Genomic DNA, 24,969 nt, shown 5'->3' on the forward strand with positions numbered 1-24,969 from the left:
AGGGTTAACTGCAGCGGAAAGGACAACTGCAGTGTTGACAACACAAGCTCCTTCGAGGAAGGAGTATGTTAAATTTGTTCCAATTCACTGGCGTATGAAAGCATATCAAGAGAAAGGTATGGAAATGCAGGAATCATTAACCCTTTCACTGGCACACCAATAGTTACATCAACAACTTGCCTTCTCTATGCCAACACGCTCAATTGTAGGCAATTTAAAGAATATATGGCTAAAATAAACATTTTTATTCTGCTCAGTTAGGTGGCAATAAAACCTTTTCAATATTGAATCTAAGCAGTTTCTACTCAGGTGTAAAATACATGAACACTAGTGAAATGGAGCAAGCTATTCTCATTTTTTACCATCTCCCAAATGATGTTTAGAACATGAGAATTCTTAATCAATAGGAAAAGTTATTAGGTCAATAAGTCAATCCCTTTGGACTGAGATTAATCATATGCCTCAAACCCTTCTCTCACGCTCTAGAACCCGTCTAGTTGTTTCTTAAACCCATTTTCTTCCACGATTTCTCAGGTAATTTGTCCCTTAAGAAAAAAAGTCACTGCACTTTATAGTCAATCCTGTGATTGGGATATCCTTTAGATGTGAAAGGCGCTACACCAAATGCAAGGATTATTAGTATTATTTTTATCTTGGTTACCATTTGTACAAAAACGTTTTGTTGATGACTACTTATTCTTTCCTTTCACCCCTCCTCTCCTAACCATCCCGCTTGAACCGTACGGTACCCACGAACGCTGCCCAGGCACAATGTCAAGTGGTCACCATTCATTTGTGAGGCAAAATAGAGTGATGGCAGACTGCGATGTGCACCAAAGCAGAGCCTGTTGCTATTTTGTGGACTGTGGAGTCCTGTAGCTCAGTGGTTAGAGCACTCGCTTTGCAAGCGAGAGACCTGAGTTCAATTCCAGGCAGAGGGCGAAACCTTGGGCAAGTTTCCTTACTCCACACAGAGCCTAATAATAATCCCTCCAAAACAATAATAAATTGGTCATTTTCAATCTACGACTGTTTGTGGGACATTGTTGTGCGCAATGGCTGCCGCGTTCGCCCACAAATATACAGTCAATTCACTTTACAGTGTGTTCTGTGAAGCACTTTGGGACGTCCTCCCGACGTGAAAAGCGCTATATCAAATGCAAAGATTATTATTATTATTATTATTATTTTCAGCCGCCGTCCACACATGTGGACTTTTCAGTGCAGATCTCTAAATACCAATCAGGTATGGTCACCCTTCTGTGAAAACCCTGTAGATTTTTCCCTTCTCTACCTTCGGGGAGCTGAACTCCAGCTAAGACAACAGACCAGGAATCAAACCTGGTCTATACATCTCACTTCTTCCTACACATCCCCTCCTAAATGCCTATTTTGTACTTTCTCCTAGTGTGTGGCAAATAATAATAATTATAATCCTTGCACTTGATATAGCTTCTGATCACGTCTTCGAGACGTCTCAAAGCGCTTCACAGGATATATTGTAAAGTGAATTGACTGTGTATTTTGTGGGCGAAACGCAGCAGCCAATTGCGCACAGAATACACATTACACTGACAGCAATTCCCTGGAAAGCACCTCAACACATTTCAACGTTATAGGTGCTACATCAAAGCAAGGATTGTTATAACAGTAATTAAACCCTTTACCATAATGAACAATTTGAAGGATCACCTTTATCAATCCCTGTCATCGTCTCCAACATTTCATTAGATTGTGGCAGCGCTCAGACCCGACCTCTTTAACATTTTTTCACAAGTTAAATAACCGATACCTGGAATGTTCTGGTTTTCCTACATTGTATGGTTTCATAGGAACAGCCCCTCGAGCCTGTTCTGCCATTCAATAAGATCATGGTTGTACCTCAACGCTTTTGCCCCATATCCCTTGATACCTTGACCCTAACAGAAATCTATCCACCTCAGTCTTGCAAATGTTAATGGATCCAACATCCAGTCTTTGGGGGGGGGGGGGGGGGGGGGGGGGCGAGAGAGTTCCAGATTTCCACTAGCCTTTCAAGGACATTAATATCCATACTAGGAATAGGTGACCAGAAGTCCCCACTTTACCTAACTGCAAGTTGCTGAGCAAATTGTTTTGCCCCCCCACCCCGTCCCCACTCTATGGTAAATACTAATCTATTGTTCATTCATGTACTAATTACCTTTAATGCTCTGATCTGCAGCTGTGTTTTTGTGCTTGCAAGCCAGAAATTCCTCATTGAAACTGGACCTTTAAAACAAGAGTCTGAAATCTCTCTGGACTGAAGTTGAAAGAGACTGTTAATGTGCAGGTACTACCTAGCAATCCGATCCCTTCTCAGTCTATGGGATAGGGTCACCTACAACAAAGTTTCCATCAGTATGGCACTCAAAATCAGAACAGGCACCTAACTAACTACTTAGTTCAAGAATAATAATCATTTGTCTAATAAAATCAGTTGCCCTGTGACAAGGAGAGCAACCAAGATTAACCCAATGAGACAGTGAAAGGGTTAAACGGATCGTGGAGACTGCGGTCTGCGGTTCCATCCATGTGAATCACAGTACACTGTGCATGCAGTCATCAGCCAGAATCACTTCAATCAAGGTTAATGCTCCACACGTTCACTATTCATCACAGAAGAACAGCACTAATGGAATGCTGAGGTTGCTGGGTTAATGAAATGATGACCAAAGTTGGTCTGTGAAATTATCTTCAGTGTTAGAACAGACAATCTCCCCTATTTAGTTCCATCTTGGACAGTTTAACACTGTATACCAAGATGCTTAAAATTTGGGTGATTTGGGGAATGTGATTGCACATTACTAGTTTATTTTGGAGACACTATTTTACAGTGTATGTTAAGCGCCATTGGATAACACAAATAATGGCAATGCATTAGGAATGGAAGAGATCGCAGAATTGGTTTTATCGATCAATGAGCCTTTCCACACTGATATTCCTTCTCTCTCAAGGGCTGAGTCGTTGATTTGATTTAACTGAAGCATTGCTGCTTTGGATTATTTTCCAAGCAGACTGACAAATCTCTCTCTATTAGAATTGAGCAAGTGCAAAAAAAATTGCAATTCAAAATTTGAACTTTTAAAAAAAATTTCAAACAAATCAAGAACAGCTTAAGAAAAGTTCCTAAAGAGACATGAATTGGGATCAATTTGCCTTCCAACTGCCCTTCAAAAAAAAATTTGACCTTTTTGGCAATGTGCAAAAGTTAAACCAGTGTGCGCACATGTACAATAATGCACACTACAGCACTAACAGGAGGAAGTGATAAATAGTGAGAGATGGAGCATTCACCAAGCCAGAGACAGTACACACAACATAGATCACATACTTGGTGTCTTCTGCAGTGTCTGTGTCTTGTTGGGTTGTGATTGGTGCACTGGATTGCCCTGCTGTCGGGTCATCAGTATTGAGCTCGCCGTTTGTTGAACTGACCACCTGTAAACAATCACGAGAGTGAGGATTTCCCAGTCGCAGTGAGATAATTACACGATTCACTGCTGTGTCCGGGGAACATGCTTGCAACGTTATTGGGAGAAGTTAGCAGCTCACTGCCTCCACCCCAATGTATTTTGTGACTGGGCTTCTACTCCTATGGGGAGGATGGTGAAATGGAAGATTTTCCTGCAACCAAATTCCAGATACATCAGTTAAACGTTGCTGTTGATAGCATTCAGGGAGTTGTCCATTAGCAGAAATATTTCATTACAGTACTATGTGTGGGAGAAAGAGATAGAGAGAGAGAGAGAGGGCTGGTACTGTAGGGGGAGAGGAGATGAGGAGAGAGAGAGAGAAAGAATGGACATGAGTAAGAGCTGCACGTTGTATTTTACATATTGACGAAGACTGTAGGAAAGTCGTGAATTTTGTGGTCCAAATTTGATGGTCAGGCGGATGGTCCCAATGAGTGTGAGAAGTGGGTTGATGGAAGGATGGATGGTTCAGTGGGAGCGCATAGTCATTAAAAGTTGCAACAACTACAAAAATTGGCGGTTTCCACAACAAAATCACTGCCTGCGATTTTCTGATAGCCTCAATAACCACATTGTAGTCATTCCCACAACAAGGTCGATTCCTGCAGAATTTGGATTCTCTGACTCCACAAATCAAACAAATCGTATTTAACTCTATGTTTCAGACAAGGATACAACATGCACACTATTGGGTTAATGACCTTTTGGTTTGTGAAGGCTTTTAGTAAGAGTTTAAGAGTAAATCGTGGCCCATTTTTTAAAATAAAAGTGACAAAGAATTGGATACCTGCACTGATCCCCCGTGTCTGTCGGAGGTCAGATGGGAAGTCAAGTAAGAGGGATTTTGCTGTCGATTTGGCTGAACTTCCCATGCTCCTCTGCGATCAGCCATCCCGGTCTACTCATTGGTTAGAGAAGTGGGGATGACAAGGGTGGGCCCCATACAGCAGAGCAAAGTGGTGAAACAAACAGTTAGTCAACAGTGATTAGTAAACAGGCAAGCAAAAGAACAAATTCATGCACTGATTAGATATGCCTCATGTGGCACACTAACACAGTTGGAAATAAAGTGAAGGAAGTAAAAAGAAGCTGTAAGGAAACGTGAAAAACAATTCAGAGAGTGTGCACCAAACAGAGGCAAGGGTGTCGCAAGAGAAGTGGAACTGTACTGTACACAGCAGTGGAGACACACAAGGGGGTACACTCGCGTTGCAGATGATTTGCGTCTCCCATCAAACGAGTGAACAAAGTGAATATTAATCCTTGTATTTGATACAGCACTATATCATGCCTTCGAGGCGTCTCAAAGCGCTTCATGAATACACTGCAATGCGAATTGACTATTTTGTGAGTGAAGCACCAAGATCTCAAAGGCTGCAGGAGCTTTTGGCCCATTTGGCTTGTGCTCCTGACAGAGAAGATGGTATGGTAAAGGAAAGACCATGCGTGAGGCACGGGGGAAGGAAAGAGGAGAAAAAAAGCATCTTTGTTCCTCTTTCCTCCTCCACAAGCAACAGCATGAAGGAACTAAAACAAAGAGCTTTATATGCAATAAAACTAACATTCCCTGTAATCGCTGCATATGTTATTTTCCTTAAAGCAGAGAAGGTTGAGTGGAGATTTAATGTTCAAAAGTGGTGTTCAAAATTATGAGGAGTTTTGATAGAGTAGAGCAGGAGAAATTGTTTCCACTGGCGGGTGAGTCGGTAAACGGGGGACACAGATTTAAGATAATTAGGAAATGAACCAGAGGGGAGACAAGCAGAAATTATTTTTTTTCCCCACAGAGAGTTGTTACAGTCTGGAATGCACTGCCTGAAAGGGTGGTGGAAGCAGATTCGATAATAGCTTTCAAAAGGGAGTTAGATAGGTACTTAAAAAGGAAATATTTGCAGGGCTACGGGGTAAGAAGGCGAGGGTGGGACTAGTTGGTAGCTCACTCAAAGAGCTAGCATAGGCACAATGGGCCGAATGGCCTCCTCCTGTGCTGTTATTGTCTATGATTCTATGGTATAGACGGGATGGAAACTTAAAAACTACGAACCAGAGAGCGATCACCTCACTGCAGTGGTGAGAATCAACAACAATTATACAACCCTCCTCATACAGGGTAGCATCCCAGAGTGTTTAAATTATTAAATCAAATATAATAAAATAATTTTAATTCACAAACGAAAACATCTCAGTGACAAAGTTCCTTGAAATATTAAACGAGATCCCAAGCAGACATAATGTTGCAACAGAGCAATTAAAACGCTCAATCTATTTGTCCACAGAAAATATCTGAATCACTCTCTCCTATTTTGGTACAGAAAATGGCCAGTGTGGATGGCAATCTGTTTGTTAACTGCATATCTGTTCCTTCCCCATCTTCTTGAGATTCATCATTCCATCTCTTGTCTGCAGAGCTCACAGCTACAGTTGCGTGGGATCTCTGGAATGGTTTTTGAACTCAACATACTAATTCAAGAAGTGCTTAGGTGGTGAAAATGTCAGTACTGGTTATAGACTGTAGCTATTATGGACATTTGCTCGACACTTCTCAATCAGCTTCTTCTAAGGGTTCATTCACATCACGTAACATCAGTAAAGCAGTACATCACAGAAACTCCCTCTGCAGAGTGAAATCGTGGAACGCAGGTCTCCATTTGGCTTACAAATGAAACCCAGAGCACTTTTAAAGTAATTAAATGTCGGCGAGGCTTATCAAGGACGTTCTCATAAGAATTTGCTGGCGAACGAAGACCAAGGTCCATCTAGTTCACCTTCCACCAAGCAGTCGCTTGACATGTCGTGTCCCGAACTATATACTGTATCCTCAGATATTATTTTCTAGCAAAAATCTATCCCATTTTTTCTAGAAACAATCAACAGTTTCTGCTTCCACCATCTGTTTCCCCAGTGAGCCTGTTCCATACGTTTACTCCTCGCTCACTGAAGTAAAGTTTCTGCAGATCAATCGCAGGCTGTGTCCTCTAGTTCTACTAATTCAGTACAAGATAAAACAGCTTCTCATGGTCTACATTATCTATTCCCTTCAAAATCTTAAAGATCATAATCATATCGCCCTCAGCCTTCTCTTCTCCAGTGTGAACTTGCCCAGTTTATTTAATGGCCTACTGCTGTAGCAAAAGCAACTCTGATCTCCCAGCAGCAATTTAATTAAACTAGTTTATGTGGGTAACACAAGTCAGTCCCTCTCACAGGTAATGGTTAGTGAATTAGGTAATGCCAGTTTCTAAATAGTAACTTTTCACGCCTCAGAAAGGCCGATGAAATCAAGGCGCTCGGCAAGGAATGAGCCAGACTGCCAGCAGGGCTCTGTACAGACCTGGTTGCGGACTGGCTGCTGCTGGTTTTTCTCCCGTGTGTTATTCTCTCTGTTTATGGGAGTTACTCCAGATTCATGAGAGGATCCAAGTGGTGTGGGCTGTGGATAGAGAAACGATGGCCATCACAAATGACAAATGAGACAGACAGAAGAGTAATCAGCCAGAGCCTCTATATACAGAGGCGGATGCTAATGTTTATTTATAAGATTAACATGTGAACCAGAGATTGCATAACTACTAAAAAATATCCAAAGGGCCACAAATAACCGACTAGATTTTCTGAATGTTTTGCCCCTCATGGAAGGATTGCATTTCTCTGAAATCTCTCATGAAATGGGAATTCAGTTTGTTTCTCTGACGTGCCCAATGCAGACTTGAAGGGGCTGAACGACCTCCTTTTCTATGATTCTATGATGGCTGGGAGCTGTGAACAAAATTATCGGTTTTAGACAAAAAATTAGCCAAATTGGAAGCGAGTTAGATTGGAGGGTCCACAGGAAAGAGAATTGTTGGGTGGAACAGTAGTGACCAATTTTCTTCATTTAAAATAGTAAGGCCTATTGCTAGAAGAGTGGAACCCATATATCCATCCATTCACATAATAACAAAGCATTGCATTTACGTAGCGCCTTTCAAATTGGGAAGACGTCCCAAGCCACTGGACAGTCAAGGGTTTGCACCTGAGCTGGGTTTGGAGTCAAGAGGGGTGGAGGGCAAGGTGGGGGGTGGGAGGAATACCGAAGGCACAGTCAAAGAATAAGGTCTTGAGACTTGCCTTGAAGGAGGCGAGGGTGGGAACAAGGCTGAGAGGCTCTGGGATGGAGTTCCGGGGTGGTGGGGCAGAGTGGTGGTCGAACCAAATGTTGATGGTGGGGCGGGCAGGGGTCATGGAGCGGGCCAGTGCCAGCTGAGCGGAGGGAGTGGACAGGCCGGTAACGTAACATACCGCATTAATCATTTTATTATCTGCTTTATTTTTACAACATTAGTTTAATTCCTTCAGGTGGAACCTTGTTCTTTGGTCAGTGAAAACGCTTTGTCCTAGATTGTCCAAATCAGACAGAAATATTATTATTACTTACTATTTGCCTGCCGACCCAGTCGTATGCAAAATCAAATGTGTAGCCCTTTCGCTCAAAAAGCTCTGAGAAAAGTGTACGTAAGTACTCATAGTCTGGTTTTTCGAAGAAGTCTAACCTCCTCACGTAGCGAAGGTATGTTGACATCTCCTCTGCAAACAAACAAATAAGGAGATCAAGCACGCAGTTACAGAAAGATGTGGAGTCCTGTAGCTCAGTGGTTTGAGCGCTCGCTTTGCAAGCGAGAGACCTGAGTTCAATTCTGGGCAGAGGGCGAAACCTTGGGCAAGTTTCCTTACTCCACACAGAGCCTAATAATAATCCCTCCAAAACTAAAAACAATAATAAATTGGTCATTTTCAATCTACGACTGTTTGTGGGACATTGCTGTGCGCAATTGGCTGCTGCGTTCGCCCACAAATATACAGTCAATTCACTTTACAGTGTGTTCTGTGAAGCGCTTTGGGACGTCCTCCCGACGTGAAAAGTGCTATAACAAATGCAAGGTAAATTTCCTTACTCCATGTGCCTTGGTTTACTCAGCAGTAAATAGGAACCCAGTTGTTAGTCGATTGGCGGATCCCTTTTCCGGGGTTAATAATCTCTTCAAAATAAATAAAATAAATAATAATAATTTGGTCACTAAATCCGATTATTTGTGGGACGCTGCTGTGCGCAATTGACTGCCGCATTTTGCCCGCAAAATACAGAGTCACTACACTTTACAGTATATTCTGTTAAGAGCTTTGTGACGTCTCGAAGATCTGATAAGGTGCTTTATTGAAGGCAAGGATTATTATTATTTTTGTTATTATCTCCAGAATTCTAATTTCACTTTGCAAGGGGAGAGGGAAGAAACAGAATAATGTTATTGGTTTATCTTAATATATAGTAAACTTCCGATAACGCGTAACACTAAGGCAAAGCTCAATGACAAGTTACCCGGAGCAGCGAGTTAGGTGTATGTATACATACATAAATAAATGCAGCCAGAATATTGACAGCATGATGACTTAAGTGGTTGTGACAATTTAAGCCAGGGTCGAGATATCAGGAGTTGACTGTACGCACGTGGGCCAAAGTCTACATCAAAATAAGTAGCCTCCCTCTGTACATGGAAGTTTACCAGCTTAATATTTCACATAAACAACTATATTTTACACATTTGGAAATTGAATTGGGGAACAAAAAAAGAAATTGCTGCTATAAAGGATTGGTGGAATTTTGTTCAACATCATCTCTCCTTTCAACCTTTCAATCAGTCTTTCACCACATCCGCTTTTCTCCATCTTCACAACATCACTCACTTCTGTTGGGATGTCCTTCCGACGTGAAAGGCGCTTTACAAATGTAATTTGTTGTTGTCGCCATCCCTACCTCAACCTCTATCCAGCCCAAACCCTATTCCACACGGTCACATCTCCAGACGTCATTACTCCAATGTCCACCTTGCCGGCTTTCCAGGCTTAACCATTAGACTACACTGAGCTCCATAGCCTGTATCCAACCTTGTCCCACACTCCACAAGCTCAGCGTCCCCATCATTGTGGCTGCATTGGCCACATGACCACCCTCGCCTGGCTGCACTGGCTTCCCATCCCTCAGAGGATCAAGTTCAAAATCCTCGTCCTTACCTTCAAGGCCCTTCATGGCCTTGCCCCCTCCTACCTCCCTGATCTGCTAACCCCTTATCAACCTGTCTGCTCCCTCTGCTCAGCAGGCTCTGGCCTGTTCCATGTCCCCCACTTGGCCCACTCCAACATCAGTGGTCGAACTTTCAGCCTCTCTGCCCCCACCCACTGGAACTCCATCCCACATTTCCTTCGCTTCCTCCCTTGCCTCCTTCAGGGCACGCTTCAAGGCTCTCCTCTTTGACCACTTTGGCCACTATCTCCTTCCACCCTCCCTGATCCCAACCCACCCCCATATGCAGCCATCTCACCCCCACTCTCTCCTAAATACATCTACCTACAACTCTCCCTCCCTGTTTCCAAAACATTTCTAAAAACCTATCTGTGCCTTTGATCATCTTCTTTCTACCCCTGATCTCCCACCCAGCTTGGGCTCCCACTCAGTCTCTGTGAAGCTGTTTGCCAATGTAAAAGCCATTATATTAATACACAGTGGTGATGTTTGTGGAGGGCATTCTAATGTCCCCTCCATCCACAAAGGAAACAAGGTGATAATGTAGGCACAGAACACAGTCCTGTACATAGTTACACATCATAATTCTTAATAATAATTCTTGTATTTAATATAGCACCTTATCACATTTTGAGACATCTCATTTAGTTTCACAGAAATGTTCACTGTAAATTGATTATGTATTTTGTAGGCAAAATCCAGCAGCCAATTGCGCACAGCAGTGTCCACAAACAGTCTTAAAAAAAATTCACAAATTCAGTCCTAAAAAAGTGGATTTTAGGTCATACTGAGATTGAGAGTACACAGAAATTCTCTCTACCGAGACAGCATGTAATTTTCAGATTATAACTGAATGCAGTAACTCCAATCCATCGTGGAAAAGAGATGCCATGGCTGTGCCTCTTAACACATACAATCCACTGTTGTTCTGTTTGACAGTTTCTGATGGACCAAGTTGGGTGGTACTGTATATGCGGTCTAAATCAGAGTCAAGGGAGGAAATTGGTTGCTGTGCAATTTTGGTGCTGAATTCTCTCGGGCTGATTCTTGAGATGTGGCCCAACCACAAAGCGTAGGAGAACAGCAGGACAAATGCATATTGACGCTAAAATTTCCATCGGTAATGAGATATTCCAGAGAAGGTAATCATACACAGGTTTGCTGGATAAATGCCGTCAGTGTCAACACAGAAAAAGGTACATTGTGAAAGTAAAACAAAAAGAAATTGGCAGGTCAATTTCTGGGTCCACGGTCACATTTCTGTGATGCAAGAGATATTATCAGCTCTTTTCAAGCACTAAATTATCGCTCTTATCAGGAGTCAACAGGCCTGTGTGGTCATTCATGCAAAGACCTCCAGCTTCGCCCCATTGTGCACTGATGCCAGCAGGCACTATAACAGGGAAGCAGATACTGTAATATAATGGTGACTCCCCTTGAGCATAATGTTAAGGTCTCCATTCAGATCATTACTAAATGTACCCAATCCTGCTCGACTGGGCATCAATAGGGTTCATGGGAAAGTTCTCTTCCAAGTGACCCTAATTGCTGAGTTAACTTTTCTTTTAACATCAACATTGTGTTTAAAAAAGATTGGCCGATCTCATTCTTATGATTCGGGAGGAATTTTTTTTAATTTGGTTATTCATTCCACAACTGTTTGTGGGACACTGCTGTGTTCAATTAGCTGCCGTGTTTCGCCCACAAAATATACAGTCAATCCACTTTACAAGATATTCTGTGAGATGACGTGATAAGGCACTAGATCGAATGTAAGGATTTTTATTATTATAACATGACTCAACTGCATAAATTTTGTGACATAAAGTTACTTTATTTGTTATGTGGTAAGATTGCAGAGTTTATCTATTGACAGCAAGGTATGGTTTATTTCACTGTCCTATGCAACTTGATCCAGTTTGAAATGAACGGATTCTTTTGGTCAAAAGATTGATGTGAATTCAAAACTGGTGGACAAAAAAATGCTCATCTCAGGGAAGAACAGGAAGTTTACTGAGCAGAGTAATACTAACATGTTCCCATTTAAAACAACAGCTTCCGTTTATGGAATAGGAACTTTACAGAGGAAAAAAAAAGCGCATCCAAGATCACCTATACCCTATCCAAATAGTCTCTGCTGTGACTGTGGTGACGTCATGGTCAAGTTCATTCAAACTCATTTGAATGAAGATTCATAAGATAGACTGCACGAGTCATAAAGACAGACTGCAAGAGTTTTATAAATATATAAAGAGGAAGAGACTGTCAAAGGTAAATGTGGGTCTGTTAGAGGCAGAGACGGGTGGAATTATAGTAGGGGACAAAGACAAAGACATGGCAGAGTCTTTAAACAAGTACTTTGCTACTGTCTTCACCTTAGAAGACACGGAAAACCTACCAAGAATAGAGGGGAACCAAGAAGACAATGTTAGCGAGCAACTTGGGGGAATTAATATTAGTAAAGAAATGTTTTTAGGTAAATTGTCAGGTCTTAAAACTGATAAATCCCCTGGACCTGATGGCCTACATCCGAGGGTTTTAAAAGAGGTGGCTACTGAGATAGTGGATGGCTTGTGTTTGATCTTCCAAAATTCTCTGGATTCTGGAATGGTTCCCATTGATTGGAAGATTGCAAACGTAACACCACCATTTAAGAAGGGTGGGAGAGAAAAGAGGGGGAACTATAGACCAGTTAGTCTGACATCAGTGTTAGGGAAAATTCTTGAGTCCTTAATTAAGGATGTCGTTATGGGATTCCTGGAAGACCATAACAAGATTAGGCAGTCAACATGGCTTTACAAAAGGGAAGTCACGCTTCACTAATCTTTTAGAATTTTTTGAAGATGTATCTGCAGGTTAGATAGGGGGGAACCAGTAGATGTAGCATATTTAGATTTTAAGAAGGCATTTGACAAAGTGCCACACAAAATAATAATCATAATAATCCTTGCATTTGATATAGCGCTTTTCACGTCGGGAGGACGTCCCAAAGCGCTTCACAGAACACACTGTAAAGTGAATTGACTGTATATTTGTGGGCGAACGCGGCAGCCAATTGCGCACAGCAATGTCCCACAAACAGTCGTAGATTGAAAATGACCAATTTATTATTGTTTTTTTGTTTTGGAGGGATTATTATTAGGCTCTGTGTGGAGTAAGGAAACTTGCCCAAGGTTTCGCCCTCTGCCTGGAATTGAACTCAGGTCTCTCACTTGCAAAGCGAGTGCTCTAACCACTGAGCTACAGGACTGCACAAAAGGCTATTACACAAGGCCCACAGGATTAATGGGAACATATTAGCACGGATTGAAGAGTGGCTAACGGGTAGAAAACAGAGAGTAGGGATAAACGTGCCATTCTCGAATTGGCAGGAGATGTGACTAGTGGAGTGCCACAAGGATCAGTGTTGGGCCTCAGCTATTTACAATTTCTCGATCTCGACGCGGTCATTGAATGTAACGTATCTAAATTTGCGGATGACACTAAACTCGGTGGGAGAGTAAGCTCTGAGGATGATGCAAAAAGATTGCAACGGGATATAGATAGGCTTGGGGAGTGGGCGAGTAGGTGGCAGATGGAATTTAATGTGGGGAAGTGTGAAGTTATTCACCGAGGTAGAAAAAATCAAAAAACAGATTATTTTCTAGAGGGGGAGAGATTAGATAGTGTTAGTGTTCAGAGGGATTTGGGTGTCCTTGTACACCAGTCTCAAAAAGTTAGTTTGCAGGTGCAGCAGCAACTAAGAAGGCAAATGGCATGTTAGCGTTCATTGCAAAAGGTTTAGAGTACAAGAGTAGGGAAATATTGCTGCAACTGTATAGGGCCTTGGTGAGACCGCACCAGTTTTGGTATCGTTATTTAAAAAAAGGACATACTTGCCCTAGAGGGGGTGCAGCGTAGATTCACTCGGTTAGTTCCTGGGATGAGGGGACTGACCCATGAGGATAGGCTGAATAAACTAGGGCTGTATTCTCCAGAGTACAGAAGAATTAGGGGGGATCTTATTGAAACATATAAGATTCTTAAAGGGCTGATAAAGTAAACACTGAAGGTCTGTTTCCCCTGGTATGAGAATCTATAACCAGGGGTCTTAAAATTAAGGGTCAGCCTTTTAGAACAGAGTTGAGGAAACATTTCTTCACTCAGAGGGTAGTGAGTGAATTCACTCCCCCAGAAGGCTGTAGATGTCAGTCCTTGAACATCTTCAAGGCTGAGACTGATAGATTTTTAAAAAACAGAGGGATTGGGGGATATGGGGATAGGGCAGGTAATTAGAGTTAGGTCTGAAGATCAGCCATGACCTTATCGAATGGCGGGGCAGCTCGAGGGGCCGAATGGCCTACTCCTGCTCCTAATTCTTATGTTCACTATTGCCCTCCTGTTTGCCTCATTGTTTCAGTTATCAAGAGCCACAAAGGTGGTAAGAAAAGTCTGTTATCTCAATTGGTAGGAATGTTGTTAACTTGTTTGCACTGTTTTAGTTAATTGCATTTGTAAGAACTCAGTTGATTTGTCTGAAATTTGCATAGGGACTCACTGTCTGTGAGAACATGGTTTCGCAAGTGTTAAAGCATGGAGTATAAACACTAGGTGTTTGAGCAGACAGGAGCCGTTGGACATTGGAGGGACTTCTAACAAGACACTGGTCACCTTGCCTACCCAACTCTGACTTAATTTATAGCTTTGGGGTGTCGTCAAATTGTAAGCTTATGTCCAATACATATGTTAAATGTATTTTGAGTAGTGCGTATTTTAATTTGTTAATGTAATTTGCTGTTGTTAATATAAGCTACAGGACTGTGGAGTCCTGTAGCTCAGTGGTTGAGCACTCGCTTTGCAAGCGAGAGACCTGAGTTTAATTCCAGGCAGAGGGCGAAACCTTGGGCAAGTTTCCTTACTCCACACAGAGCCTAATAATATTCCCTCCAAAACCAAAAACAATAATAAATTGGTCATTTTCAATCCATGACTGTTTGTGGGACATTGCTGTGCGCAATTGGCTGCCGCGTTCGCCCACAAATATACAGTCAATTCACTTTACAGTGTGTTCTGTGAAGCGCTTTGGGACGTCCTCCCGACGTAAAAAGCGCTACATCAAATGCAAGGATTATTATTATTATTATTAAGCGGATACTGGTTTTGTCCTCCTGACTCAAAACCCCCGGCTCTGGTGACTGGGGGATCGGGTTTAAATACCAAGCTCTGTGACACCATAGAACTGTAATACAGTGTGATCAAGCTGCCGATTTGCTAACATGACCGTGGCCACCCTGCCTGAACGCTCTGAGTAAAAGGTCCGCAATCCTGCACGCCTCACCTGGAAAGCTCTCACAGAGAACCTCGATCGGAGTATTTCGTTTTGTATCCCCAATTTTCTGGTAGCGTTCTTTCAGTGTCTCTGCCTGCAAACAAGGACAAGGACACAGCCAAGATCAGACTCCATTAATTCACTGGTTAGCAGCACTTTTACAACATATACATTTGTGCACCAAAGAGAAATGCATATTATATGAATTTTATTGAAGACATTTTTTAGGAGATTATCTTTATCTCTAGTATAATCAGCTGTCTTGTGCCCAGTCTAACACTTCCTTTTGCGGTGTTGGTACTTAGAAACATAGGAACAGAAGGAGGCCATTCAGCCCCTCGAGCCTGTGCCACTATTCTATAAGATGATGGCTGAATCTGTATTCAACTCCAATTACCCGGCCTTGCCCCGAATCCCTTGATACCCAACCTAACAGAAATCTACCCGCCTCAGCCTCGAAAATGTGAAACATCCACAGCCTTTTGATGGAGAGAGTTCCAAATTTGGAGGGCGGGATAAAGAGTTCCCGATCTGAGTACATGGCTGGCCAGGACCACTCAAGCAGCACCTTTTCCTCTTACAATTTTCTCTACCCCTTGTGGGAGATTCTGTAGCCTGTGTGCTCAGGACCTCCCACATGGTTCAGATTGATGACTAAGCGATACTGCACTCACTTTTGTCTCTATTCTTACTCCATGGTACAGAACAGAACATCACTCAGTGTTGTCACGACTCTCCAGAAATACATTACAATTAAATCATACGAGACGAGAGGGAGATCACTCAGCCCACCAATACGCTAACCAGCAATGTAATGGTTTGAGGTTCAAAACTCGCAGGCACTGCAGTCAAAAGAGAAGCTGAGAGAATGGCTGCTGTGGGGAAGCTGAATCATAGCACAAACAATTGAAAACATGATCATTGAGTTTCCCGTCACCATTGATACAGTGAATAGGTTTACAATTCAAAAATAACCGCTGCAACCTGAATTAACCACTAAACATGCAGATACCTTCATCGCCTTAAATCAGTATGGATGAGCAAGGCTTGAACTTGACCTACTGAAGATAATCCTCCAGATAATCGACAGGTCTCTCAAACCTCCTGAGAGCAGTTTGTTTCTGCTGGCCCGTTTGGGATGAGCGTAAAAGCAAAACTTCACAAAACCTCTCCTCCGTGTCATCAGCAACCGTGAATGTGTGTGGAACATTTTATAGCGCGTTTCAAAACATTGTGTAATATGGAGGAATAGGGGCTTGTGTGGGCTATGAGTAATGGCACAGACTGGTTGAGCCATGCGGCCTGTTTCTCACTCTGTGCCCCACCGTGACTCCAGACTTGCAGTGTTTGATGAGCACTTCAGTTTTTCTCTCCCACCCCTCCAATTGGCTAGAGAGACACACACACACATATTAATTAATCCTTTAATCCTTGCATTTGATATAGCGCTTTTCATGTCGTCCCAAAGCGCTTCACAGAACACACTGTAAAGTGAATTGACTGTATATTAGTGGGTGAACGCGGCAGCCAATTGCGCACAGCAATGTCCCACAAACAGTCGTAGATTGAAAATGACCAATTTATTATTGGTTTTGGAGAGATTATTATTAGGCTCTGTGTGGAGTTTGGAAACTTGCCCAAGGTTTCGCCTTCTGCCTGGAATTGAACTCAGGTCTTTCGCTTGCAAAGCGAGTGCTCTGACCACTGAGCTACAGGACTCCACATACATATATTATATATAAAACCATATGTAACAAATAGTAGACACCAGTGATTGATTACAAAGCTGTAAAGTCATTTCTGAGTTGAGATTATCTGCTCCATCTTCAATTTAGGTGACATGTCTGGCAATGGAATATCATAATTGAGCCAGTCCTCTGTCACGGTTTCTAATCCGGTTCCTGAGCCAGGTGGGTTCTCAGTATTCCAGGGCACTGTTGATGACAGCACAGCCCGGCCCGGCTCATCAGCAGGACCTGGAAGGGCAGACCAGTCACTGGGGTAGGGAATCCTCCCCCTCAGCTCCTGTTAACCCTGCATCCAAAGCACTAATGGGTAGAGCGGCCCTAGCTGGACAAGCAGTGGGAAAGCTTGATGAACAGCAATATCAATGGCAAGTTGTGCAGTTTTAGCTGGTTAGACTCCGGCAGTTACACTGGGGTCCCCAAATCTTGGCTCTTGCCAACCTGAACCTAATAATTGGGACGGCCTCCCGACATGAAAGGCGCTATACAAATGTAATCTTCTTGTTGTAATACTCTCCGGAATTAGGTAAGCGGGATGTGTCCCTCCAGGGAGGGAGAGAGAGCATATTCCATTCCAACAATCTATCTTTGGGATTACCACGTGTAGATGGGATGCGTGGAAATCTCAGCTTGGATTAGAGACTCTTAAGCACGGTGATGGGTTTCCTCACATGTCAGACACCAGGCTGACCAACATTTTTTTTTTAAATCTTAGAACAGTTTAAATCCCTTCATTGAATTCACCTCTTACTTACTCTCCTGTGGCCCTATTGATGTACAGAACAATGGAACACCAGGGAGAGATTTCAAACCGGTTGTATTAAATTACACACACAAATCTCATCTCTTCACAAGGCAAAGTGGCTATATATCTAGAATAAATTCACGGTTACTTTTAAAGGAAAGAAATCAAAGAAAGTCCCTCTTATCAGATTAGGAATTATAATTGCTCATTAGTATATAAAACGTATGCCATAAAGATCAGTTAAAGGTATTATTACTATAAAAGGTTAAATACTACGGATGCTGGAAATCTGAAATAAAAACAGAAGTCGCAGGGAACACTCAGCAGGTCAGGCAGCATCTATGAAGACAGGAAAGTGAGTTAATGTTTCAATGACCTTTGGTCACTTTCCTCTCTCCATAGATGCTGCCTGACCTGCTGAGTGTTCCCAAGGTACCACATGTTTTTTGATACTTGCTCATTGAGCACCAACTGAAATCACGAAAAAGTACCTGAAACTTACCTTTAGTCCCTGCCAGGGGAGACTGCCACGTAGAAAATACATAAACATGTGTCCTAAAGCCTCCAAGTCGTCCCTCCGGCTTTGCTCTAGGAACAAACAAGAACACATATAACTGCATATCTGAAGCTGCAATTTCCAAGTAAGGTGACTGTAAAGCAGTGTCAAAATCCATCCAGTAAAGTACATGCCTGACAATCGCAGCTAAAATCAACAGTTTCAATAACTGAATTTAAAGCAACGGGTCGGGCTGAGCTGTGCTTAGTAATATTTTCCCCTACCAACTCTCCGCTCAATGAGCAGGGGCCTGCTTCACATCCCCCGCCTTCCCCACCCCACCATCGGCGGGTGGGCCTTCAGCCTCTCTACCCCCACCCTCTGGAAATCCATCCTACAGTCCCTCCAACTCGTCCCTTCCCTTGGCTCCTTCAAAATCCATCTCAAGACCCTCCTCTTGAACCGTGCCTTCAATCACCCTCCTACCCTCCTTGTGGATCTTTGCTGAAAAACAACCAGACCCTAACTGACAGCTCACGTGACTCCCTAACTCTCTGCTGTGCATATAAGGTAGAGAATAATGGCTCAAAAGTTCATTTTGACTATTTTATCACCCGTGCACTCTATAAAGTGCCTGTGAGAATGGTTGGGTGAGACCTTGGTGTGTGAGGATGGTTTCCATGTTGCGAATGACGAGAGCTGGAAAGGGCGGTGATCCACCCTAATCTTCACCACTGGAAGCTGACAGCATGGCCACAATGTTTAGTGACGGCCTGGGTTGCTCAAGGGTGAACTGCTACTCCTGCATTAGTTAGATTGGTTTTACAAATTGATAAAAATATTCTCCGCGTTTCATCTCTGAAAGTCCATTTATTATTAAATTATTAAGACGTCTCGAAGCCGTGATAAGGCACTATATCAAATGTAAGGCTTATTATTATTATCTCTGTAAATTGAATGGATCGAAATGTAATATATTTCTTAAAATCGCAAACAATTGTTACTGATGATAAAGTATATGCTCAAAATATAAATCAATTGAACCAAGCAAGAAGCAGATTTTTCATCTGTACTTAAAAATAGTTAAAATAGGAAAATAGCAACGGGAGGAGGCTATTCAGCCCACCAAGCCTGTTCCGCTAGTTTAATTAGATCTTGGCACATCTTTTTACAATCAATGTCCCGCCCTTATGCCATACAACAACAACAACAAAATTACATTTATAGAGCACCTTTCACGTCGGGAGGATGTCCCAAAGCACTGAACAGTCACGTGTCGGGGCCCGAGCATGGGGGATGGGTGGTGTAGGGGTGAGGGAAGGCCGAGAGGTGGGAGGGAGACTAAAGGCACGGTCGAAGAGAGGGGTCTTGAGACCGGCCTTGAAAGAGGCAAGGGAGGAAGCGAGGCGAAGGGACTATGGGATGGAGTTCCAGAGTGTGGGGGCAGAGAGGCTGAAAGCCTGGCCACCGATGGTAGGGCGGGTCGGGCGGGAGACATGGAGCAGACCGGAGCCTGATGAGCCGAGGGAGCGGGTAGGTTGGTAGAGAGTCAGCAGGTCAGAGAGGTAGGAGGGGGCAAGGCCATGGATGGACTTAAAGGTGAGGACGAGGATCTTGAACTCGATCCTCTGGGGGATGCGGAGCCGGTGGAGTCGGGCGAGGGTGAGACTGATGGGATCACGGAGCCTGGTGCGCGAGAGAACACGAGCTGCAGAATTTTGGATGATCTGGATATAGCTTAATACATCTACTACCCAAATATCTATCCATTTCTTGTGGAATCTACTAGAACAGCACATTGTACAACATTGCTACTAGCCATGTATCTGTATATCGCCCTTGATTCTGCTGCTACAGCTTTCAACAACAACTTGCATTTATACATTGCCCTTCACGTGGGTTAGGGTTAGGGTTAGGGAGTCCCGGAGCGCTTTCTGGGGAAGAGCCATCATACCTTCTCAACTATTGTTTGTGAATAAACACTTCCTGATCTCAGTTTTACTCAAGTCTAATTTTAAGACACCGTCCCTTGTAACCAGAGAGAAGAGTTGTCGACTGTCTAAACTGTCAATTCCTACTCTTCCTCCTGCTCTCATTATCTGCTTAAAAGGCATTTGTTAAGATCATAAATTAAACAGACAAAGCCTTTCCTAAGAGCTCGACTGGCTCCGGCCTTCTGCATGTCCCTCGTGCCCTCCACCACTGGTGGCTGCGCTTTCAGCCACTATGCCCTGAAACTCTGAAACTTCTTCACCCCCTACGCCTTGCCCCTTCCTCCCCCACCCTCAGGTCGCCCCTCATGACCTTCCTCTTAAACCATGCCTACATTCACCTACCCCTCCCCTCGGAGCGGTGTTCCACCACTATCTGGGAATGATATCCTGCGTGAGGGGAGCTATATAAATGCACGTTGTTGTTATTGTTGTTGACAGTATAATGTACTAGAAGGAAATTTCAAAACAAAGCACATTGCGACATAAAGTTATGTAATTTGACAGACCTTTGCCCAGGTGCGTGTTGATGGACATGTATCTTGCGGTCCCAGTTAAGCTCTTGTGCTCCCTGTAAGGGATGTGCTTTTTGGTTTCTGAATCAATGTACTCCTTCGCCAAACCAAAGTCTATTATATGGATTATGTGTTCCTTTTTACTGCCTTGCTTTCCAATCAAAAAGTTTTCTGGCTTGACGTCTCTGTAGATTAAACTCTTTGAGTGGACGTACTCCATTCGGTTAAGCTGAAGGAGAAGATTAAAGACCTTAAACAAGGAATTCCACTTTTATTCTTCGCTCCCTTTTTCCACAAGCAACCAAACACAGAAAATTGTTAAGTAGCACGAGGAAACACAGGAAAGGCAACAAACAAACTGAATGGGAGCATCAGACGCATAGTGATAATAAACAAACATGGTCAGAGGGGCTCAATGGACACATCCCTTACTTCAGACATGCCAATATATGGAGGCCAGACAACCTATAATAATGATGATCCTCGCATTTGATACAGCGTCATTGAGAAGTCTCAAAGCTTCGTAGATATATTATAAAATGAATTGACTGTATATTTTGTGGGTGAAAAGCGGCAGCCAATTGCACAGCAGTGTCCCATGAACAGATGTGGATTGAGTAACCAAATTATTATTATTTTTTAAGGGATTATTACCCCCGGAAAGCGATCCGCCAATTGAATAAAAAAACGGGCCCCTATTTACTGCCAGGTAAACAGCGGCGTGCAGAGTAAGGAAATTTACCTAAGGTTCCGCGATGCCCAGGGAGATTATTACCCTGAATATTAAATCTCACTCAAGGAGAAAACAAGTTGGAGGTGGTGGTGAGGGGGTGGGCTGTCACACATTGGCCAGTCACCTACACCTTATTGAATCTGATGTAAAAATAACATTGGCAGAGAGATCTAGGAACAGACTGCTTGCCCACGCTCTTGGCCAGGAAATCATACATGGTCCAAAGAGACATTGAAGAGAGAGCGAGAGAGATAGAACAAAGAGCAAATAAAAAGGTGGAGGTTTTTTTTCTTTGTTTTGTTGCATGGAGGCTTGAGGGAGGTTACTCAATATTGCAGTTCAGGCCATGAAAACTAAACATATCTTAGGAGGGACAGTAAATTTTCCTCCAGTTTCCAGCATTATATACAAAATTAAAATGAAAAAGGTTGGCAGGAATCTATAATTAAACTGCTTTGATTCTGCTCGTTGCCAACTGCTTTATATGAGAACGGTATTGATTTGAGTTGCTAACTCAATCCAGGAATAAAAGGAGAGGTTTATTTACTCACACTTTTTCAATAATTTGCCTGAGACAGACCTCCACACATTCAGCAGTACACCCACCCACAGAATTTTAGTAATTGAAGCATCAGAAATTAGCCTTTTCTGTAAGATACTGGCTATATCAGTTCAGCGTATCGATCGCATACATCAATGGATATGCGCCTTACGATGGCCACAGACAAGCGTAGGAAAGAGTTAAGCAACATTACAGTTACATGGTAATGACAAATGAATGGCCTGCTGTGGCATGCCTTATTCACAATGATCATTTCAGTTGTTGGTCAGAGCACTGCAGAAAAAAATCTTGTCAGTAACAGAACTCTGTGAACAGTACTTTGACAACAGTTGGTTACTGAAGTGACAATTTTGTATTCCCGGACGGGAGGGCACAAATAGGAACGTATGAACAGGAAGAGGTCATTCAGCCCTTTGAGCCTGTTCTGCCATTTAATTAGATCATGGCTGATCTGTACCTCAACTAATCCTTTCAATTTCCGCTTTATCCCCATATCCCTTGATCCCCTGACCTACCAAAAATCTATCAACCTCACTCTTGAAGGTGTGGATGGATCCAGCATCCACTGCCTTTTGGGGGAGAGAATTCCAGATTTCTACACCCTTTGAGTGAAAAGAATACACCTCAAGCATGAGGGTTAACCAAAAGTATGCAAGGCAATGAGTGCTTTCACTCACTCTGTGTTGCATGGTTAAAAAGGAGTAGGATTCTCTACAACGTGGGAAGGTGAAGGCTTGTACAAATGCTCGACATGCACAGAGGTTACAGACATTGATCAGCGTCTCTCAAAGTAGGGCCATGCCCCTGACTTCAGGGACATCACTCACCAATTGAATGGCAATCATTAGCACGGTCTTCAGCGTGAAGTTCCGGTCACACAGATCAAAGAGATCCTCCAAGCTTGGTCCTAGGAGCTCCATCACCATTGCATTATATTTACCACATGGTCCAAAGTAGTAAACCTGAGCAACTCCATCAGCTGGGAAAGGAAACCAAACACAGAGGATTAATGCCAACCACAAGCACACCATCCTTCTGACAGCATTGATCCTACCTTCTATCTATCTTCTATCTCTACTAATAAAACGACAATGTCTGTCTGCGCTTCAAGAAGGATCTCAATAAACGATTGACGTAGAGGCATTTATACCTCGTCGGAAAGGTTGTACATCTGGGAGTGACACAGGCATATTTATTTTTGGGTATTTCCTAACGTTCATGAGTTATGACCTAAAATGTATTTTGGTTTTGCGTTTTTTGCTGCGGTTACACCTGGTGGCCAGGCCAGCTGACCGTGGCACTGTGGCATCCTACGTAACAGCGCACGCACGTAGCCGAGCGGCGGGAACAAAATAAAGAACACAGACGAAGCTGCACCGCAGCAGCAACAAATTTACATTTTTAAAGTGCTGAGTCCTCAAACAGGATTCTTCCCAGCTGAGTATAAAGGTGAAGTGTCTGTTTGTGTGTCAATCTCCATTCCATATTGGATCCTTTGGTTGCAAGCAAAGCTGTAATGGGTACGTACAGCTAGTAATATAACAATAATGATCCTTGGATTGATACAACGCCTCATCACATCATCGAGACATCTCAAAGCGTTTCACAGAATATACTGTGAAGTGAACTAACTGTATATTTTGTGGGTGAAACGTGGCAGCCAATTGCACACATTAGCGTCCCACGAACAGTCGTGGATTGAGTGATCAAATCATTATTTTTTTTGAAGTGATTATTATCCCCAGAAATGCGATCAGATGTCAGAAGTAGAAAATGGAGGAACCTTCATAAGATAAAATATTTTTTTTTTGCACAGAGTTGTTAGGGTCCGGAATGAAAGGCACTGGCTGAAAGGCTGGAAACAGATTCAATAACAACTTTCAAAAGGAAATTGGATAAGTACTTGAAAAGGAAAAATTTGCAAGGATACGGGGAAAGAGCGAGGGAGTGGGACTGATTGGGTAGCTCTTCTAAAGAGCCGGCACAGGCACGATGGGCCGAATGGCTTCCTTCTGTGTTGTGATATTCTATGATTCTATAAGAGGAACCACAAGTTAGCAAGATAATAATCCTTACATTTGGTTTTGTGCCTTATCACACCTGGACATCCCAAAGCACTTCACAGGATATACTATAAAGTGCAGTGACTGTGTGTTTTGTAGGTAAATGCAGCAGCAAAGTTCCACAAACAGCCATGGAGTGAATGACCAATTTTATTAGAAGGATTATTGGTCAGGACATCAGAAGAAACTCCCTGGTCTTTTCGAGCAGTCCCATTGGATCTTTAACATCCACCTGCACAGGCAGACAGGACCTCGGTTAACATCTCATCTGAAGGACGGCACCTCTGACAATTCAACATCATGAAGCTCTTCAAGATCAAGTCCAATTCCTTACTCTATAATCACAATAGACAAGAAATTTCAAAACTGCTACCTATCAAGTATGTAGGTTTGGGAATGTCGTACTTTCAATTGAAGTTTGCACAAGTTTGAAAATCCCTTAATAATACAAGAACCAATAAATAAGGATTGATCATATAAAGGACTCCAGACACTTCCAAAAAGAACATGAGCAATTTAAAAGTGACAGCACTTGCACTGAAACTATGTTTAGCTTAAGTCGGGAAGCTGACCTACTGAATGAATGTAAACCAGAATAGAGCAACAGCTACAGCTCAGAATGCTGGTATAAAATTACACTGGTTAATAGCACCTCATCCGCTCCATTGCAGGATTATTTATGGTTTATAATCCAAAGGATTTTGAGTGTCAGTAATAAAGCACTTTGTACTGAATTTCTATCCTAGAGCTATGCATGACAGCAGCCAACCAATTAGACACCCAAACCCGGGGGGAATATTATAAAGCAAATAAATTTAAAGAATAATTATCTTTAATTAAGTGAAGACATCAATTGCACTATAATCATTTGTTACATGCAATTTCAGCCGCTATTAATTCTCAGCATAGTTTATTTCATTTCACACAGATGATAACAGATTTTTGAATATTGTTCTAGCTGTTGAATAGTATAAAGAAGCCACAATGTTATCCCAGGGTTTAGAGAATGTACATAAATCATTAAAAAAAATTTGGTCACTCAATCCATAACTATTTGGGGGACACTGCTGTGCAATTGGCTGTCACATTTTGCCCACAAAATATACAGTCAACTCACTTTATAGTAATATTCTGTTAAGCGCTTTGAGACGTCTCAAAGACAATATAAGGCGCTATTACGAATGCAAGGATTATTATTATTTATTATTATTCCTCACGCTGAATTTCTCAATGAAATACTAATTATCCTTGCATTTGATACA

The 24,969-nt window shown here is 42.6% G+C and overlaps 1 protein-coding gene across 4 annotated transcripts in view; it reads right to left on the reverse strand.

Annotated features, from left to right (window-relative positions):
- LOC103188189 (casein kinase I) overlaps window positions 1–24,969 on the reverse strand; it is a 54,407-nt gene that overhangs the window by 10,217 nt on the left and 19,221 nt on the right. For 2 of the 4 annotated variants that reach the window (XM_042342982.1, XM_042342981.1), the window contains exons 4-11: window positions 22,472–22,623; window positions 20,344–20,578; window positions 17,850–17,935; window positions 14,867–14,951; window positions 7,909–8,057; window positions 6,826–6,924; window positions 4,282–4,392; window positions 3,353–3,459 (exon numbers count right to left, since the gene is read on the reverse strand). In XM_042342982.1, coding sequence (XP_042198916.1) covers window positions 3,353–3,459; window positions 4,282–4,392; window positions 6,826–6,924; window positions 7,909–8,057; window positions 14,867–14,951; window positions 17,850–17,935; window positions 20,344–20,578; window positions 22,472–22,623 — 1,024 coding nt within the window. The remainder of the gene's footprint in view (window positions 1–3,352; window positions 3,460–4,281; window positions 4,393–6,825; window positions 6,925–7,908; window positions 8,058–14,866; window positions 14,952–17,849; window positions 17,936–20,343; window positions 20,579–22,471; window positions 22,624–24,969) is intronic. The other 2 variants (XM_042342983.1, XM_042342984.1) reach the window with 2 other exon arrangements.

The sequence above is a fragment of the Callorhinchus milii genome, unplaced genomic scaffold (assembly GCF_018977255.1).
Source record: "Callorhinchus milii isolate IMCB2004 unplaced genomic scaffold, IMCB_Cmil_1.0 Scaffold22, whole genome shotgun sequence".
Classification (NCBI taxonomy): Eukaryota; Metazoa; Chordata; class Chondrichthyes; order Chimaeriformes; family Callorhinchidae; genus Callorhinchus; species Callorhinchus milii.